The sequence below is a fragment of the Pseudopipra pipra genome, chromosome 3, assembly GCF_036250125.1.
Source record: "Pseudopipra pipra isolate bDixPip1 chromosome 3, bDixPip1.hap1, whole genome shotgun sequence".
Lineage (NCBI taxonomy): Eukaryota > Metazoa > Chordata > Aves > Passeriformes > Pipridae > Pseudopipra > Pseudopipra pipra.
Window position 1 is genome coordinate 114,873,702 of NC_087551.1, and position 20,653 is coordinate 114,894,354.

At 45.2% G+C, this 20,653-nt stretch overlaps 1 protein-coding gene across 4 annotated transcripts in view; it reads left to right on the plus strand.

Moving 5' to 3' along the window:
* The first annotated feature begins 281 nt into the window (after positions 1–281).
* Positions 282–20,653, plus strand: part of KIF13B (kinesin family member 13B) — a 132,762-nt gene continuing 112,390 nt past the window's right edge. For all 4 annotated transcript variants that reach the window (XM_064651151.1, XM_064651153.1, XM_064651152.1 and 1 more), the window contains exons 1-2: positions 282–425; positions 15,205–15,298. In XM_064651151.1, coding sequence (XP_064507221.1) covers positions 371–425; positions 15,205–15,298 — 149 coding nt within the window. In that variant the 5' untranslated portion in view covers positions 282–370. The remainder of the gene's footprint in view (positions 426–15,204; positions 15,299–20,653) is intronic.

The following is a 20,653-nucleotide window of genomic DNA, read 5'->3' on the forward strand; positions in this document are numbered from 1 at the left end:
GAGTTGTTCAAGGAATGACTGGACGTGGCATTTAGTGCCACAGTGTAGCTGACAAGGTGGTGATCGGTCACAGGTTGGACTCGATTACCTCAGAGGGCTTTTCCAACCTAACTGATTCTGGGACGCAGCCAGTCTGCTTCCCACCCAGGCGGGGACACAGGGAAGAACTACATCTCCCAGTGCACATCGCGGCGGCCCGCCGGGAGCAGGGAGGCGTGGCGCGGCCCGGTGCACGCCGGGAGTTGTAGTCCCGGCGGAATTGGCCCGGCGCGGCACCTCCCTCCGCGTCCGCTCCTCCCCGTGCCCGGCTCTCCCTCCGCAGACGGAAGCCGGGCAGGGACGAGGGAGCCGGGAAAGCTGGAGCGGCAGGATGGGGGACTCCAAAGTGAAGGTGGCGGTGCGCGTCCGCCCCATGAACCGGCGAGGTGAGACCCTCCTTCCTCAGCGAACCCCCCATTCCCTTCTCCTTCCCGAGAGCAACGCGGGACCGGGGGGTGCCAATCCATAGGGACAGGTGTCCGTAGGGACAGGTGTGCCCGAGGGTGGGTGTATCGGGGTGTGAGCATGTGTATTTATTTGTTCATTATAAATAAATACACCCTGTATAGGCACGGGTGGGTCTGTGAGCGAAGCCGCGCTGCGCTCGCCCCCCTCTCCTGCCGTCCCTTTTCTTAAATCTTCCTAGTTTTATGGCTTTTTTTTTTCTCTCCTTGCCCACTTCGCCCCTTCTCCACACCTCCTGCACCTGCTTTACAGCCGGGCTGTGCCCGGTTCCCGCTGGGAAAGCCCTTCCTTCTTCCTGCTTTGGGGTTTTGGGGGAAAAATTCCTCTTCTTCTGTATTTTGCCCCGTGTTAATCCATCCCGTCGCTCTCCAGCCCCTATTCCTGCCCCTCGGCGCTTGAGTGGGACGGATTTAACCCGATGACAGTGACACAGGGGCAAAAACAAGAAGGAAAATGGAGAAAAGGAAGCGTGAATTGACAAGAGAATATTTTTTTTTGTTGTTGCTCGGTTGTTGGTGGTTTTCCCCCCCCCCCCCTCCACGAAACTTGCCTAAGGGTTATGTTAATCAGACCGTGGTCTGGGCAGCTGTTTAAATGTTTATTACTTGTCTTAATAAGAAAAACTTGCTCTGGATGATGAGGAAGTGAGTATGAAAAGGCACCTTCAGCCAAGGAATGGGAAGGTGAAGAAGGCAAAAATCCAAGAAACGTGTAGGGTGGCTTTCCCCCCCCATTCTCACAGGAGTATGCCAATAATTCCTTTTGGGGAAAGGGAATCCAGTGAAGTCAGTTTAATAGCTGAAGCAAAAAACAGGAGGGAGGGGGGAAACCCTTTATCTTCTACATTATCTGAAACAAAGTAACTTTTTAATTCTTCTCAATTGAAAGAAAAAAAGGTTAAATATTGAATACAGAGTTTCCATACCTTGCAAAACGACAGCAGGGGAACGTTCTCGGAGTTCACAAGAGCTCTGGAGTCCCACTTCCAGAAAAAAAGATGGAGTTGATGTCTTTACAGTCTGGTGGGTTAGGGATATTTTGACCAAAACCTGCATTTTGTTAAACCTCAAGTCTCAGCTCTCAAAACTGAGGAGGGGACCCATCCTTGTGGAGAATTGCTTGGAGGAAGTGGAGTGACAGTGTGGAAGAGTTGGTGGAAGCTGGGAGAGCAGCTGGAAGGTGGTGCCTGGTTTCGGTGACAGACGTGGGCTTTCCTCTTGCTCATGTCCCTTTCCTGTCATAGGTCATTTCCTTGGCTGTGCCCCAGGCACCTTCTGACTGGTTTACTCCTGGGATTAGACAATAATTCCAGTGGGAAGGGACCTCTGGAGGTCTCTGGTCCAACACACTGCTCAGAGCAGGTCAAATGAGATGAGGTTGCACAGGGCCTCCTTCACTGGAGCTGGGAATCCCCAGGGATGACTAATGCACCTCTCCCTCCCAAGCATATCCTACATCTGTTCTGTCCTGAGTTTGTCCATGTGTCTGATTCCAGCCAGGGACTCAGTTCTGCAGGAAATATATGTGGGCAAGAAGGAAGGGAAGTAAAGGAATCTGGGAGAAGGGAAGATTGTATCTTGTTATCTGAGCTATTTCATGGAATCAGAGAATATCCTGAATTGAAAGAGACCTACAAGGACCATTGAAGTCCAGCTTCTGGCTCTATTTTATTCTCTCTAAACTTGACAATGTTATGGGCTGGAGGGGATGGCTGAGCCCTGGTTGTTAGGAGGTTGATCCAGGAGTGAGAGACATTTGTGTATCAGTCCTTGGTGCTCATCAGAGGGAAGAGGGACCTGAACCCTTCACTCTTGGCACATTTCTTGGCAGTTTGCAGCTATTAATCATCCTGTTATTTGTAAGTGATACCTAAATCCATTTAAGTCTAGCCTAAAAGATCAATGCCTTTTTCTTTCACAAACAAACAAAATGTCCTGGAATTGAGTTTTTTCCCAGCAGATTGTCACAGTCAGGTCTAAACAACTGTTAGCTCCATGTAGTATTTCTGAGGCTCCTAGAATTTATACAAATAAACATTGATATCAAGGCTACTATTTTTCTTACCCATTTAATCTTAAATTTAAAAATTTGTGCAACTGATTCTCTGAAGAGTCATCCGCTTGTGAGGCTTCCATGGCTCTGCTTTTTTAACAGGCTTTGAGGCCAGAGGCAGCTTTCCTGGAAGCTCTCTCATGCATACTTTGTTCTGAGCAGTATTTGTATGAAGTTCTGGGGCTTTGGACCTGAAGCAAGTATTTGTTTTCTTCGGGATCACGAGTAATGTTCTTTCCTTCCCTCTGCACTGAAGGGCTTAACATTGCAAACCTGTCAGACTGTGGAAACTTAAGCTTTGAAATATTCTCAGTGTTTACTTGTGGTGGTGGTGGTGGTTGTCTTTGGTGTTTGAATTATGAATTTCTTCAGGCAAGGGTTTATTAGGTTAATAAAAGTGGTGTGCTTAACTGTTACTCGTTTTTACAGCTCATAAAAGTATAATGGGTTCCTTCCATGCATGTGGAAGGGATTTCTCTATCAAATAGTTGGTTATTTATAGCACTCACATTTCAGGGTGTTTATACTGAGGGTCCTGCATCATTCTTATGCTCAGTGTGGTATCTATAAATTAAGTTTATAGTACTCATTTTTAGGGAGGGGAGGGATTGTACTTGGGTTTCCTGGTTTTGGTTTGGGTTTTTTTTGCATCTAGGCTACTTTTTTTTTTGCATCTTGCTTCAAATTAGACCCAATCCTACAAAGCCTGCATGGAAGCCTTGCTTTGGAAAGCCATTGCTGTGTCAATGTGGTTGCAGCACCACATCTGAAGTTGGAGGCTCTGTTGGGTATCAACAGAGGCTCCTTTTTTTCCATCCTTTCTCCTTGGCAAACTGGGATCTTGATTAACAGGCTTTTATGAATTAAATAATCCAGCACTGTTTTGTTAGATAAGACAGTCTTCTATTTTCTTGGCTCTGTAATTCACTGAAGTATTTCCTAGTGCACTGCTTTATTCAGATGGGATCTTGATAACAATCAGGAAGTTCTTTTGCTGTTTTATTTCAGAGTTGCACTGGATTTCCTTTTATGAATGTGATGTTTGGCTTCTCTTAGCAGATATTCATTATACTTCAGGCAAATGCTGTGCAAACCATACCATGAGTTACTCACTCAGTCCCCAAGAGCTGAGCAGCAGCAGAGCTGACTGTGAGTAAGGTTCATGTAAAGATACACCGAGGGCCTTTACTAAAGCTGTTTGGGAAGCATTTTTCTTGCAGAGAATGAAACAGCAAAGGATCAAACTTATTTTTTAGCGTTCGGACAACGTCGCGTTAACGTGTGAGGGCGGCTTGATTTCATGTGCTCATGAGCTTGAGTTGACTTCCACCTCATCGACAAGCATTGTGTGCCCTTCCAGATGCTCTCATACATATTTAATGAGCTCTAATTGCTGCAAACTGAAATTTTCATGACTTATATTTGTGCAGTTTTCATACAGCAGAGAAGCTTGAAAGATGCCTGTGTAGGGGAGACGTAAGGGACAAGTCAAGTTGCTGTATTTCTGTCAGAATTTATCATCATTATGTCGTATAATTAATGCCCTAAAAGTGCTTTTACGCTGTTTTTTCCATATAAGCTCTTAGCGTTGTCATGTAGATGCAAGTTATTTTGACACTCACTCATATAGTCAGTTTTTCATTTATTTGTGTTGGCTCCTATGTAGCAAAGGGCAAAGAGAAAAGTCACTCTTAGGAAACAAATGTTGGCAGGGAATGTTGAGGACTTGTCTTTGAACTTTCTTTCACATGTCTTTTTCAAACAAATACAAAACAAAAAAATCTAAACCTGAACAAAACAAAAATAAAACAAAACCACCCCCCAAACAACAGCTTCTCTTTTTTTTTTTTTAGTTGGCATTTATTTAATTTGTGTGATAAACAAACTTATAAATATTTTTAGATTACTATTTAAACATCTCAGCGTTATTGCCATTTGCTTTTGGAGACCAAGAAAAGTACAAGGAACCGACTGTAATTTCTTATTCAGTGCAACTTGAAGGCTCAGGCCACAACATTCCAGTTCTAACCTTCAAGGGAATGTTAATCTCCTGAAAATCTACTGGCAATTTAAAATATAAAATTTCTATCGTCTGTCTTTACAGGAGATTATTCTGAGCTTTTGTATCTAGGGCCAATTTTGGCTTATGAGCTTAGTACATGCACTTTAAACCTTTCACATTTTATTTTTTATACTTCAGTTGGCTTCCCTAGCTTTTGTGAAACTCGACAGGAGCTGTTGTGCTGGTTCCCAGTGACTCTACAGAGCTGGATGTCCATCTCCAAGGGGTCCTGGGGTGTCAGTGCTGCCCTAAACCTCGTAGTGGAACCAGGGGGAATCTGTCACAGCTTTTATTTGGCCTGTGTTGTAACACCAGGTTCAGATCTTTGTTTCATTGGGGTTTAGGATCAAATGGTATTTGAAAGGGCTGAAAAACTGTCAACCTTCATAAACCAGCTTGTTAAATTGAGATCTAATGGGAAAATTCATAGGGCAATAAAAGCTCTTGATTAATTGGGAAGTGTTTTCCCTTAATTCACAGAATCCCAGAATGGTTTGGGTGGGAAGGTACCTTAAAGCTCATCTTGTTCCACCCCCTGTCATGGGCAGGAACACCTTCCTCTAGCTCAGGTTGCTCCAAGCCCCGTCCAGCCTGGCCTTGGACACTTCCTGGCCATTTGCTGCCCAGGCTTGGCTCCTCCTCGGAACCGATTAAGGTGAGTGGGAGGGGTCAGGCTCATTAGCAGGTGATAGGGAGGCATAATAAGAGCCTCCAAGAGAGCTACTAGGCCATTTGCTGCCCAGGCTTGGCTCCTCCTCGGAACCGATTAAGGTGAGTGGGAGGGGTCAGGCTCATTAGCAGGTGATAGGGAGGCATAATAAGAGCCTCCAAGAGAGCTACTAGGCCATTTGCTGCCCAGGCTTGGCTCCTCCTCGGAACCGATTAAGGTGAGTGGGAGGGGTCAGGCTCATTAGCAGGTGATAGGGAGGCATAATAAGAGCCTCCAAGAGAGCTACTAGGCCATTTGCTGCCCAGGCTTGGCTCCTCCTCGGAACCGATTAAGGTGAGTGGGAGGGGTCAGGCTCATTAGCAGGTGATAGGGAGGCATAATAAGAGCCTCCAAGAGAGCTACTAGGCCATTTGCTGCCCAGGCTTGGCTCCTCCTCGGAACCGATTAAGGTGAGTGGGAGGGGTCAGGCTCATTAGCAGGTGATAGGGAGGCATAATAAGAGCCTCCAAGAGAGCTACTAGGCCATTTGCTGCCCAGGCTTGGCTCCTCCTCGGAACCGATTAAGGTGAGTGGGAGGGGTCAGGCTCATTAGCAGGTGATAGGGAGGCATAATAAGAGCCTCCAAGAGAGCTACTAGGCCATTTGCTGCCCAGGCTTGGCTCCTCCTCGGAACCGATTAAGGTGAGTGGGAGGGGTCAGGCTCATTAGCAGGTGATAGGGAGGCATAATAAGAGCCTCCAAGAGAGCTACTAGGCCATTTGCTGCCCAGGCTTGGCTCCTCCTCGGAACCGATTAAGGTGAGTGGGAGGGGTCAGGCTCATTAGCAGGTGATAGGGAGGCATAATAAGAGCCTCCAAGAGAGCTACTAGGCCATTTGCTGCCCAGGCTTGGCTCCTCCTCGGAACCGATTAAGGTGAGTGGGAGGGGTCAGGCTCATTAGCAGGTGATAGGGAGGCATAATAAGAGCCTCCAAGAGAGCTACTAGGCCATTTGCTGCCCAGGCTTGGCTCCTCCTCGGAACCGATTAAGGTGAGTGGGAGGGGTCAGGCTCATTAGCAGGTGATAGGGAGGCATAATAAGAGCCTCCAAGAGAGCTACTAGGCCATTTGCTGCCCAGGCTTGGCTCCTCCTCGGAACCGATTAAGGTGAGTGGGAGGGGTCAGGCTCATTAGCAGGTGATAGGGAGGCATAATAAGAGCCTCCAAGAGAGCTACTAGGCCATTTGCTGCCCAGGCTTGGCTCCTCCTCGGAACCGATTAAGGTGAGTGGGAGGGGTCAGGCTCATTAGCAGGTGATAGGGAGGCATAATAAGAGCCTCCAAGAGAGCGTGAGCGAAGGTCGCTCACGCACCCCACACAGGAGTGGGCAAACAGGGGCGTGGCACATCAGTGAGGGCGTGGCACGGAAGTTTGCACGGCAGTTCCCATAGGCAGGGTAAACAGGTAGGGCAGAAGCCTAAGGTATTTCTGTGGCTTTTTTCTCACAGCTCAAGGCAGTCATGCCTCCCAAAAAAATGAAAGCTGTTGCTCCTATTACCAGTAGAGGGGTGTCAATACAGACAGAACCCTCTAAAAAGGATGCAGCCACTCAGGCCTCTGGCTGCATAGACTGTTTGAGCCTACAACTGCTACCAGAGGACAGCATGAGAAACACCTGCTTACGATGTGAGCAGGTGGATGATTTGCTATGTCTGGTGGCAGAGCTAAAGGAAGAGGTGGAAAGACTAAGGAGTATAAGGGAGAGTGAAAGGGAAATTGACTGGTGGAGTCACACCCTTTCGATTCCTAAAGAAGCCCAGCAGGAAGTGGTGAAGCCCAGCCCCCCCTGCCATCAGGCAGACAGAATGGACAATATGGATGGAGAGGAATGGAAACAGGTGCCTGCTCGTAGAGGCAAAACCACCCCCTCTCGACCCCTTTCACCTGCCAGGGTGCCCTTAAAAAACAGGTATATGGCCCTGGTTTCAGAAAGTCTGATGGAGGACAGTCAGGAGGAAGATCTGTCTACAAGGTCTTCTGGTTACACCCGGTCTACTGGATCTGTTACAACTACAGGTAAAAGGAAAAAGAGAAGGGTTATTGTAGTTGGTGACTCCATTTTGAGGGGAACTGAGGGCCCTATATGTCGGCCAGACCCATCCCACAGGGAAGTTTGCTGTCTTCCTGGGGCCAGGGTGAGGGATATTACAAAAACACTTCCTAAGCTTATTCAACCCTCAGACTATTACCCGCTGTTGGTTGTCCAGGTTGGAAGTGAAGACATCAATAATAGGAGTACCAGGGTAATTAAAAAAGATTTTAAGGCTCTGACCCGATCACTTCATGGGACAGGAGCACAGGTAGTAATTGGCTCAGTTCCTGTGCTAGCTGGGATGAATGAAGAGATAAATGAGGAGAGGTTTAGGAAAGCACAGCTTACCAATAGGTGGCTTAGAGGATGGTGCTATCGTCAAAATTTTGGGTTTTTTGATCATGGGGCAAACTCCATGTTGCCTAGTCTCGTCAAACCAGATGGGCTTCATCTATCTGGGAAGGGCAAAAGAACTGTAGCCCGTAAGTTGGCAGGGTTAGTTAGGAGGGCTTTAAACTAGGTCTGAAGGGGGAAGGGGCGGCAACTGGGCTCTCCAGAAAAAAGCCTAAGGGTGTAGAGCCTGAGTTGAGAATAAAATCAATGGCCCAGCTGAAGTGCATGTACACCAATGCACGCAGTATGGGAAACAAACAAGAGGAGCTGGAAGCCATAGTGCAGCAGCAAAACTATGACATAGTTGCTGTCACAGAAACGTGGTGGGATGACGCACACGACTGGAGTGCTGCTATGGGGGGCTACAAGCTCTTCAGAAAGGACAGGCAGGGAAGGAGAGGTGGAGGGGTGGCTTTATATGTTAGAGAGTCTCTTGACTCTGTTGAAGTTGAGGTCAGCAGTGACAAGGTTGAGTGCCTGTGGACCAGAATCAGGGGGAAGGCCAACAAGGCTGACATCCTTGTGGGTGTCTGTTACAGACCGCCCAACCAGGATGATGAAGGAGATGAATTATTCTACAAGCAGCTGGCAGATGTCTCAAAATCTCCAGCCCTTGTGCTTGTGGGTGACTTTAACCTGCCAGATATCTGCTGGGAGCTTCATACTGCAGAGAAGAGGCAGTCAAGGAGGTTCCTGGAGTGTATAGAGGATAATTTCCTTCATCAACTGGTAAATGAGCCTACCAGGGGTAAGGCCCCACTAGACCTACTGTTGACAAACAGAGAGGGGCTGGTGGATGATGTAGTGGTTGGAGGCTGCCTGGGGCATAGTGACCACGAAATAATTGAATTTTCAATCCTCAGGGATGTAAGGAGAGCCATCATTAAAACCTCTACTCTGGACTTCCGGAGGGCAGATTTTGGCCTATTCAAAAAACTAATTCAAGGCATACCCTGGGAAACAACCCTTAAAGGCAAGGGGGTCCAGGAGGGATGGACATGCTTCAAGCAGGCAATTTTGAGCGCACAGGAACAGGCTATACCAGTGTGCCGAAAGGCCAGCCGGAGGGGAAGACGGCCGGCTTGGTTAAATAGGGAGGTTCTAAAAGAAATCAGGGATAAAAAGAAAGTTTACAGACTGTGGAAAAAAGGGCTGGTTACTTATGAAGAATTTACGAAGAGAGCTAGGTCATGCAGGAAAAAAATTAGGGAAAGAAAAGTGGAATTTGAAGTTAATTTGGCTAATTCAGTTAGGGATAACAAAAAGTCCTTTTATAAATACATTAATAGCAAAAGGAGAGGCAAGGAAAACCTCAGTTCTCTGTTGGACTTTGAGGGAAATATAGTTAACAAAGATGAGGAGAAGGCTGAGGTACTTAACACCTACTTTGCCTCAGTTTTTAGCAGTAAGACAGGTGGCCCTCAGGACAACTGGCCTCTAGAGCAGATAGACAGAGACAGAGAGCTGAATAGCCCTCCTGTATTCCAGGAGGATGTAGTTAGCGACTTACTGAGCCAGCTGGATCCCAACAAGTCTATGGGACCAGACGGGATCCATCCCAGGGTGATGAGAGAGCTGGCAGAAGAGCTTGCCAAACCGCTCTCCATCATCTTCCAACAGTCCTGGCTCTCTGGGAAGGTCCCAAATGATTGGAGGTTGGCGAATGTCACCCCAATCCACAAAAAAGGCTGCAAGCAGGACCCTGGCAACTATAGGCCTGTCAGCCTGACCTCGGTGCCTGGCAGGGTTATGGAACAGATCATCCTGAGTGCAATCACACAGCACCTTCAGGATGGACAAGGGATTAGACCCAGCCAGCATGGGTTTAGGAGGGGCAGGTCCTGTCTGACCAACCTGATCTCTTTTTACGATCAGGTGACCCACCTGGTGGATGAGGGGAAGGCTGTGGATGTGGTCTATCTAGACTTCAGCAAGGCCTTTGACACTGTCTCCCATAATATACTCCTGGAAAAGCTGGTAGCCCATGGCTTGGACAAGTATACCCTCTCCTGGATTAGGAGCTGGCTGGAGGGTCGGGCCCAGAGAGTGCTGGTGAATGGAGCTGCATCCAGCTGGCGGCCGGTCACCAGTGGTGTTCCCCAGGGATCAGTGTTGGGCCCAGTCCTGTTTAACATCTTTATAGATGATTTAGATGAGGGGATTGAGTGTATCATCAGCAAATTTGCTGATGACACTAAATTGGGAGGGAGTGTCGACCTGCTCGAAGGCAGGAGGGCTCTGCAGAGGGATCTGGATAGACTTGAGAGATGGGCTGATTCCAATGGGATGAAGTTCAATAAAGCCAAGTGCCGGGTCCTGCACTTTGGCCACAACAACCCCATGCAGCGCTACAGGCTGGGCACAGAGTGGCTGAAGAGCAGCCAGGCAGAAAGGGACCTGGGGGTACTAATTGACAGGAAGCTCAACATGAGCCAACAGTGTGCCCAGGTGGCCAAGAAGGCCAATGGGATCTTGTCCTGTATCAAAAATAGTGTGGCCAGCAGGAGCAGGGAAGTGATCCTACCCCTGTACTCTGCGTTGGTGAGGCCACACCTTGAGTATTGTGTTCAGTTCTGGGCCCCTCAGTTCAGAAAGGATATTGAGGTGCTGGAGCGGGTCCAGAGAAGAGCAACAAGGCTGGTGAAGGGACTGGAGCATAAGTCCTATGGGGAGAGGCTGAGGGAGCTGGGGTTGTTTAGCCTGGAGAAGAGGAGGCTCAGAGGTGACCTCATCACCGTCTATAACTACCTGAAGGGAAGTTCTAGCCAGGTGGGGATTGGTCTCTTCTCTCAGGCACTCAGCAATAGGACAAGGGGGCACGGGCTTAAGCTCCGCCAGGGGAAATTTAAGTTGGATATCAGGAGAAAATTCTTTACAGAGAGAGTGATCAGGCATTGGAATGGGCTGCCCAGAGAGGTGGTGGATTCACCATCCCTGGAGATTTTTAAACGCAGATTGGACGTGGCACTGAGTGCCATGATCTAGTAAATGGACTGGATTTGGACCAAGGGTTGGACTCGATGATCTCGGAGGTCTTTTCCAACCCAATCGATTCTATGATTCTATGATTCTATTCCAGGGATCCAGGGGCAGCCACAGCTTCTCTGGGCAACCTGTGCCAGGGCCTCCCCACCCTCCTAGCCAAGAATTCCTTCCCAATATCCCATCTCTCCCTGCCCTCTGACAGTGTGAAGCCATTCCCCCTTGTCCTGTCTCTCCATCCCTTGTCCAAATCCCTCTCCATCTCTCTTGGAGCCCCTTTAGGCTCTGGAAGGCTGCCATCATCATATAAAATGTGAAAAAATGGATACATAAAGAGGAAAATATGGAAGGTCACATAAGTTGTAAAAGACTTTTCATCTTTCCTGGCTGTGGTACTAAAAGCCTTTAGTTCCAAACTCCAGTTTAAACCATTGCAGACTGACTTATTTACTGTGTCATCTTTCATTTTAAGGTTGTTTCATGCTGCCCTGTAAAAGCTCTCTGTTAGGATCATTTTGTTTGGTTCTGAAATACAGTAACCTTAAAATGGGATGGGTTTTTAGGGTAGTGGCTGAAAAAGGTGGCAGCTCAAGTGTTTTTTTTATGATGCAGCCAAGTTTGATCCGTGTCTTACTGGAGTGAGTTGGGTATAACATTATCCAGCCTGTGCAGCTCATCTTTGAAAACAGTTCCCTGCCTGATCCATAAGCAAAGATGGAGATTTCCCAGAGGTGAAAACAGCTGACATTTTCCAAAATACTTCTCTCCCCTTCCCCCAGGATTCACATCCCCTCCTTGTCCCTGCCCCAAACCTGCTTGGCTCATTTTAAAGTTGCACCTTTGCTGGTGTTTCCTAACCCTGTTGTGGAAAATCTGCTGGGGTGAGTTTATGATTACCAGCCTCGTGACTGCTATTACAGAGGGAATTTAAACTCCTACCTGTTGTGGGAATGGACCAGTGCCTGCTGAATCCATTCCTTGTGGTGTTAGGCTGCTCCTGGCTTTGCTTTTCCAGCTCTCTCTTGCTTGCTGACTTTTCCACCCTGTTTGAAACACACCGAATTTCTTAGGCCAGTGAAAAAGCCCAGAGTCATATGGGTAGAATGAATTATTTTTACAACACCCATAAGGCTTTTATCCAAAGGCATAATAGTAATTTTGGATTTACACAAGAGTGGTTTCAGCTGAGATCTACATTGCCCGAATCCCAGTTTTTATCATCCTAGAAAAGTCTTGTGGGGAGTTGAAAAATCAAGGGAGAGTGGCTTCCTTCAACCCCCACCTTCCAGTTTTACAAGTAAAATAAAAACTCATCCAAGAGACTCTCTGTGAGTAGCTTGGACACACAGGACTTAACAATTATTCCTGCACTCAGCCCAGCTTTGCTTAACACTTCCATGGCTGTGAAATGTAAATGATACGTGTTACCCTTTTATTATGGATGTCACAGCTCTCTTACTCCGAAGCTGTGAAAGAGAGACTTTCATTCCCTGCAATAAATGTTTCTTGATGTTGGGAGTTGGAGTTTTAATTCTTCAAAGAGCAATTAGCTGATTAGTTGCTTGATTTGCTGAAGCAAATGAGGAGTTGATTGTGTTTGCTCATGACTGAAGGTAGGAACAGGTTGGCAATAATAATGGGGGAGATTTTATTTTTGTTTGAGAGGCAGGATTTGGGATAAATATCCAAAGTTTGACAGTGAGCCACTTCTGTCATCTTTTAACTTCTAAATTTTGTGCTGCCTGAAAAAGCACCTGTATTATAGGTGGAAAAAATAATAATACCATGCTTCAACAAGTGAGTCCTTACTACAGGATGAATTAATTGGTTTTTTTGGATGTGCATGGTTATCATCTTATCTTGGTGCATCCTGATTTTCCTTGTTGTTCAGGAGCAGCAGGTACACAGCTTACCTGGGAGACACTGAAACTAGTAAAAGTAAGGGTGGAGTTCCTTGTGTGATCATATCCAAAAGAGCAGGCAGATAATTTGACTATAAGGCCAACCTGCTTAAGTGATATTAAAAACTTAATGAGGTGGAAATTATGATGATATAAGTTTCAGCAGTGGCTAATGTAAGATTCATCTCTCATTTTACTGGAAGCATTAAAGAAATCAGAAATCTGTCAAAGAACATGGCTTGTAATAGAGCCAGAATTTGTAGAAAGTGTGTGATGTGCTATTAAATCAGGATTTAAACTGTTTCCTCAGCTAAAAGGAGAGTTGCCATGTGAGCCTTTGGCCAGGGTAACTGGGATAAGCAGCCTTAAGGCTGTCTGGATGCACGACCCAGCTTAGAGGCTCAATATAACTGTTTCTTAGGGGTTTATTTCATGTGACACCATGAACTGATGGAGCAGTTCAACCCTGCTGGGACAAGGTCTCTTCCCTCTGTACAGGTCTACCCACTGTTTGCATGGCCTTTGTCCTTCTGAGCTGTCACTGGGCTGATGGAGCTTTCCACATCCATTTTCATGTTGGGTAGTTTTCTGCTGTTGAAGCAACTTGAAGTGACTTGCAGAGGAGTCTGCTGAGCAACAGGCACAGGAAGGAAGGGCTGAGACCTCTGTATTTGGCAAGAGCTGTTAGTTTGGCTCACCCCATCTTTGTCAAGCTGTGCTGTCTGTCACACCAAGGTGAGGGATCTGAACGTTACCTGTGTCAGGGTGATAATCAGACGAGGTGTGTTGCACAAAACAAATTGGCTTTGAATCTTTCCTTCTTTTCCTGTGAGGACATTTGACTTGAAGGAAGTCTCATATCCTGCCTGTGTGCTTCCTTAAGGGTATTTCCCAAAGAATACAGGTAAGTAAGACCGTGAGTTCACTGGGCAGTCATGGATGCAAAACCTGCCATGGGCATCTCAGGAGATGGATTAAAAACGTGACAGAGACCATGCTGCTTACAGGCAGCGTGTGCAGACCTTATGCTTTGCATGAGGCAGGTAAAAACCTCCCTCAGTAGCTGGGAAAAGCAGGTCAGTGCGACACAGAATGTTAATCACTAACCAGCCAGCCCGAGATAAAGTGCCTTGTCGGATATGGGACGTACGAGGAGTATGGTTTCATCTAAGCAAGCATGTATTGCATATTAATGATGGGTAAATTGGCTTTCAGGGTGTGGAGAGAAATTAAAATAAACACTGCCTTCTGGAACTTGTCTGGCTCTTCCTTCTGCAAAAGCACAGGGTAATAACAGAGGAGCAGTTTTGCTCAGAAGGATTTCAGTTCCATGTGACTGCCTGCTATGAACAGTATCCTCGAGCTTTGCCTTTCTTTGTTGAGTGTCAAGCAGCAAAAAGCTGTAACATTTCTTTCAAAAAATTGCCATGCAAGAAAACTCCCTCTGATTATGTTATTTAGCAGGAGCAAAAAAGGTGCTGTGCAATAATCAAGATCTGCAGTCTTTGCCTGGGAGATTTTCAGTCTGAGTTTATAAGGTGCCGTGAGGTGAAAGAGCAAGTACAGGTGACACAGAGGAGGAAAGAGCAGAGATGAAGGAGGATGAGGATTATAATTAACATGATTAGACACGAGCTCATTTTGGTGATTCAGCTGAGGTGTTGAACCCTGTGTGGAGGTTGTTCAGCGTTGCCCCTCGTCATCCTGGCGGGGTGTGAGCAGTGTCGTGGTGTGTTCATTGGAATCAGCACTTGGATGCACTTTCCAGGGTCTGTGTCATAAGGCCTGACTTTTTGGTGTCCAGGCCCTCTGTCCTGGGTGTCTGTGGGCAAGTGGCGTGTGCTTTATTTCATATCTGACTGCATTTGTCACTGGGTGGATACTTTGGACTGTTGTCAGTGTTATCTGAACCTTTTATTTTGCTTTCCCCGCCTCTACGGCCGAGAATTCTCATACCCTCCAAATATCCTTATTACTCATCGTCCACATCCCATTGCTGAGCGTCCCTTGGAAAAGCTGGGCTTTCCAGCTGACTGGGAGCCCGTGGGGGGAAGGACAAGCCCTTTTTCTACGTGCTCACACCTAAATTATTTTTGATGGGACTTGAATTTCTCGGAGCAGGTGCCCCAGGACTGACAGCTGGCACCACACGCCGCGGTATCACAACAGTGGCCGGGGAAAATGTGCTGCAGATGGCAGGGGCAGCTTTCCCCTGCGAGCTGGGAGGCATTGAGGGAGCAATAAGAAGAGCTGTCAAAGTGGTACCATGCCTAAATGGTTCTTTTTCCCCCAGAAGAAATTTCATACTGCCCTTGTATATGCTGATTGTCCTTCAGTGAAACCTAAGTGCTCTTTCTTGTTTTGAAAAGAGTGCTTGCTTTAAAGCTGGACAGGATCCATCCCATCAGAATATGCCTAGAAGTGGAATTTGGCAATAGTCCTGTTTCTATTCTCTAGCTGATGGGTGGCTGTCAGACTGCATGAATAAATTTGGTGTCTGGAGGAAGTAATGGTGTATATAATCCCAGTGCTTTAGGAGCAGCACTTGACACTCTCTCATTTCTTTATAGAGCTTGATCTGCATACAAAATGTGTGGTGGATGTGGATGCAAACAAGGTTATTCTTCATCCTGTAAACACCAACCTTTCAAAAGGAGATGCCAGGTAAGATTTTTTGAATTAGGAAGGTCGGGTTTCGTAAATTAAATATGAGGCTAACAACTAGGAAATGTAGGCCTTGATAGAAAGCTTTCAGTTTAAAAAATAATATATATTCTTTCCGCAGTGTAATTGCCATCATCCATAAAATAAGGCTGATTTTGTCATGCTGGGAAGTTGCTTTGAAAACCTTGTGCTTTCTGCATTTGCTTCCTGCTCTCCACAATGTTTTAGTGGTTAATGGGTCCATGAACTATTTAACTTTTTTTTCTCATAATGCTGTTATGAAAAACAGGAGAAATTTAAATCTGTAAAATAATTCGAGCGGGGCCCAGTTTGTCATTTTGGGATGAAATTAATTTTCACAGTTATTTTCTCGTAATGGGTCATGGTGTAAGAAGGGGAATGGGAACACACTGGAGAGGTTTAGCTCCAGGAGTTTCTTGACAGTGGGGCATTCCATGCATCAGAAATCCTTGGAAAAGTGAGTAAGGGTAGGGATCAGTTCGTGTCAGAACAAATCCGTTAAACTACTGTGAAACTGAAAAGTCATGTAATAATTGATAGAGTTAAGGTTGTGACTGTTTAATTTATTGCTTGATGCCAGGGGAGGAAATGAAAAAATGTGTGCATGAAACAAAATAACAGGGGTGCAGGAAAAGGCAAAACCTGTTACTGGATATCTACAATCATCTGTTTTCCGGGGAAAAAAAGGAAGAGGTAAGGGTAAAAGTAAAAAGTAAGGGTAACAGAAAGGAGAAAAAACCCCAGTTAAACACATAGAAGAGCTTTGTTTAAATTTTCATGTGAAGCTGAACTGTATATCAGTTGTCAGTAGAAGTATTCATTAACTGATCTCTCATAATTCAAACTCAAGTGGTAGTAAATGGAAAAGCAAAGAGATCATCAGGTGAAATATTTACTTTCTATTGTCATTAGCTGAGAGATTTATTACAGACAGTGGGACTGGAGCTTTAATAAGTTACTTAAAATCAAACAGACTCTGTGTGTGTGTGGGGGGGGGGTGTTTTTGTTTGTGTCGGTATCCACCTCCTCCAGAAACACGTGTATTGTTCAGCTGCCAAAAACCTGCGTTGATTTGAGCCTTTAAACCAGCTAAAAATGGCAGGAAATTGAGATTCTCAGAAGCTGAGTCGGCCACAGCTGGATTAAAAATGTTACTCATAGTTTCTCTAAAACGTGGCAACCAGTCAAATGCATGGTTTATCCTCCCTAATGTGTGTTTAAAAATGTTCATAGAGCAAACACATCATGCAAATCATGCCCCTTGGCAAGGGAGGGATGGGTTGGCAGTGGCGTTGAGGTCCCAGACAAGGTGGTGAGCTCAGTGTGAGAATCCAGCCTGGGAGAGCAAAGAATACTTCATTTGCATCCTCACAAATAGCCATTGCTAATCTAGGCAGGAAGCATAGGAAAGTTATAGGGGGTGATTTAATAGCAGAGGGAAACGTGGAGGCCCATGAACTTGCACTAAAGGTTTGCCTGCAAATGGTGAGACGACATATCTCAAAAATATAATCTCAGAAACACAGTTGGGTTTGGAACAGGGTCCTATCCAGCACATCATACCCTTGGGAGGCTGCTGCTGAATTGTCTTGGCTTCTGCAGCTCCATCAGAGGAGTCTTAAATATCAGCTCAAGGAAAAGGTTAGTCTTAGTCTTAGGTTTTCTAAGTTTTGGGGGTGAATTCACCCTCAGGTTCTGCTTCTGTTTCCAGATCCATCAACTACTTTTCCTTGCGTTACAAAATCATTCCTTCTGATTTCAGACTGTTTTAGTGTCTAAAGTGAGCTGGAGGAGTTCTGGCAAACACAGAGTGCTCTTCACAGGGAAAAGAAAAGTAAATACTACTGTAAATACACTGTTTAGGTGCTCGCAAGGCAGGACAGGTTTGAAAACCTTAAGAGCTTTCCTGTGTTTCTCATTAAGATGCCAAAGTCAATTTGGGAACTGGGAAAAGAATTTTAGAAACAGAACTCTGTGCTGTCACATCCCCACTTGTCATGACTCAGCCATGCTCTGGCAGGGAGTGACATTTGGAAAAACAACCCATGACTTTTGGAAATACGTGGGGTTTTTTTTTTCCCCCACTTCCATCCTTTCTGGGAGAAACCAAGTCTGGGAGATGGGTGGGTGTAAATAAATACCCCAGCTTGGGGTGTTTGGGGCCTGACTGCTGGAGGTAGCAAATTGTGTCAATATAATTACCACTGAAACGTTTTCAGGTCTTCAGAAAAGTGTCTCCACTGTTTCAGAATTAAGGAATGTTTTGAAAATCCAGGTGGTAACTGATGGACCTCATTTTCTCTATGAACTGAATATATTATTTACACATTTCTCTAGAGACTTGAGGGTTAATAAGTAGATGTAAAACACTCTTAAAAAAGAAGTCCCTTTTCATATGGCTTCAAAAATCTGGCGTTCTCTTGTTATTCCTTAACCAAGAAATGACCTTTCCTGAGCTGGAGCAAGGCAGCAGTTATTTTATTGAGCAATCCTTGATGGGCTTGTGCAGGTTTCAGTAACCTGATCACGTACAAAAGATCAATTTTTAAATGTGTGTATGACCTCCAGGCTTTGCTACTAACCTTGGCCTATTGGGGGGTGGGTTTGGTTGAGCTGAGTGAAAATTAAAATTACACTGTGTGGAAACGGTCAGGCTTTTCTTTAGCTGCTTTCACAAAATTATTTGTGACAGAGCTTCGAGTTTTGTCACAATTTTCCCCAGATGACCTTTGATGTAAATGAAAATATCCCCTCTTGAGGATGTGTGAACCTCCAGGATGGATAATATCATTAGCATGACTTGTCCCCTCTTTTGTTTGCCCTTGCTGAGCTGTCTGTTCTCTGCTCTCCCTGTTGCAAAGGTCAAGGCTAAAGTTCCTTTATCAACTCAGGGTTTACTCTGTGCTGCAAAGATTACTCACAGCATTATTGCTCAGTGGCTGGGGCTTGGGAGAGGGTGTGAACTCATTTTGATTGAAGTGAATAGATAAGTCCTGGGCAACAATTGGAATGTTTACAGGAATTAATTTTTTTGGAAAACCTCCAAACAGACTCTAATTACTCCAGGTTCCTTTACAGCCATTTTTTTTTTTAAACTATCAATTTGCTTGTGCTGTAATTTTGTATTTCCCAAACAAAACCTCATAAAAAGACTTGATTTTTTTTTTTTTTTGACAGGTCAGACAAAGAAGTTTTATTATATCTTGCAGGCATAACTGTAATTGATGTGTAAGTGATATGAGCTCAGAGATCAGTTGTGTATTAGTCTGGCACAGGCCTATGAATCAGCCTTGATATTTGTAAAGCAAAGCATTCATTAAATCTGCCCAACAAACCACCTCTGAGCCTTTTTATTAAGAGAAAATGCATAAAAATGAAACAAGTGCTGACTTCACTGTACTTTTGTTGCACTTGGAGGTTTCTAGCTGCTTTCCCTCTTGTTTTGCAGAACAGAGATTCCAAAGACTGGCACAGGGTAAAAACTCTTCCAAGGAGTGAGTGCAGCTAAATGAAGCTGACAAGTGTGTTAAACCAGGCTGGGTTTTTCCTTTTCAGCTATTGTAATGTCTTTGTAATTACTGCTTTGTAGTAGATAATTCAATAAATGAGGATATTTTTTAAAGATTTGCTTTTAAGGTATCTGTTTCTGGATTTAAACCAGTTTGCTTTTGTGTACCCACACAGACAACGCTTTTGGTTGTGAAGTTGTGATGTTTAAACTCAGTTTGGTTGTTTTTAAGGAGTTCTGGAAATGGAGAAGGGGTGTGTTATTATCTTAGACTTGAGGATTTTTGTAGCCTTGCAGCAGCTGAGCTTGATGATTCCTGCTTTGAGGAGGAACTGGATGAAGCCCAAGTGTATTTTACTTAAAAAGGAATATTTTTATAAGATTCCTCTACCATTCCAGTTCCCATATTCTTTCCAAGACAAATGACAGCTCTGGAGAAGATTGTGGGGAGATGGGGCTTGGAGCAACCTGGGATAGTGGAAGGTCTCCCTGCCCATGGCAGGGGGGTGGAATGAGATGAGCTTTAAGGACCCCTCCCACCCAAACCATTCCAGGTTTCAAGCAGATAATAAATTGCTGATTTCAGGTGAGTGCTGGAATTCAGGGAGTGGTTGGGTTGAAGTGAACAGCCCAGTGTGTTAAAACTTTCCATAGTTTGTCTTTGGACTGAAGTTTTTTCTTCTTACAAAGAACCTTTTAATCCTTTTAAAGAAGAAATGAAGATTAGGACCAATTCTGGCAAAGATTTAGATATTGAAAAAATGCTGCCAGAAAACAAGTATTGGAGTCTCAAGGAATAAGCAACCTTAGTTCACTTGTTTTGAAGGGTTAAGTGTGAAGTGAACAAATGGTAGCAAATACATGGAATTTTAAATTTTAAAACAAATAGAACGGGGTGTCCTTGCAAGCCCACACGAGCTCCCTGCTCCCCTCTAGCCCGGAATCTTGTGATGTGGAGGCAGGAGCATGTGGAGAGGCAGGATAAGCTCCTGCTTGGCACAGCCTGGGCAGTTACACAAGGTTGGGGCTGCACAGAGCAAGGTGAAGCCGCCTTTCACCTGCCTGGGATGTGTGGGAGACTCCTTAGCGTGACTCAAGGACTTCCCTTAAAGCTGCCTAAAAGCTGAAAATAAGTCCTGACTTACCAGGTCTTGCTGTGGGGAGCATTGCAGACCTCGTGCTCCCTTGATAAGAATGGAAAATGCTAATTTTAGTGTGGAAGTGACTGAATAATGAGGTGGTAAAGCATGCATTTAAATTGATTTCTTTTGCCAAAATTATAAATAAGGGAGTGTGTTGGTTGGGGAAAGTGTATATTAAGTGAAAAACTTAATTATAAATTAAAAGTATCTCTTTGTGACGTGACAAAGCATATATATCACATATTTTAGTGAACTGTACAAGTAATGTATATGGAATGGCAGGCAAAAATCCCAGTTAAAGGAAGGTTTGGCAAAAGTTGAAAACATCATAATCCTGTTTATCTGTGTTATGGTATCTTACAATTTTTGCACAATGAGTCAGTTCTTATGTCTTCCAAAGCAGCATGCAGGGAGTCAAGGTGCCTAGAGAGGAAATGCTGACATGATAGAGGGGTTATTGTATATGCAGACAGATATGAACTGGAGAAGCTGACTGGTGGGAGTAACCAGGAAAATTTTGAGTTTTAAAATATGGTAGCAGGAGCATGCAGGAGTGCACAGTTCAATTGTACCCCAGGAAAGAATGTGCATCATCAGAAAACGAGGCAAATCTGTGAAGGCGGTGCTATACATGGAATTAATCTGCTGAAATCCACCCCCCCCAAGAAAACAGCAAGAGGCAAT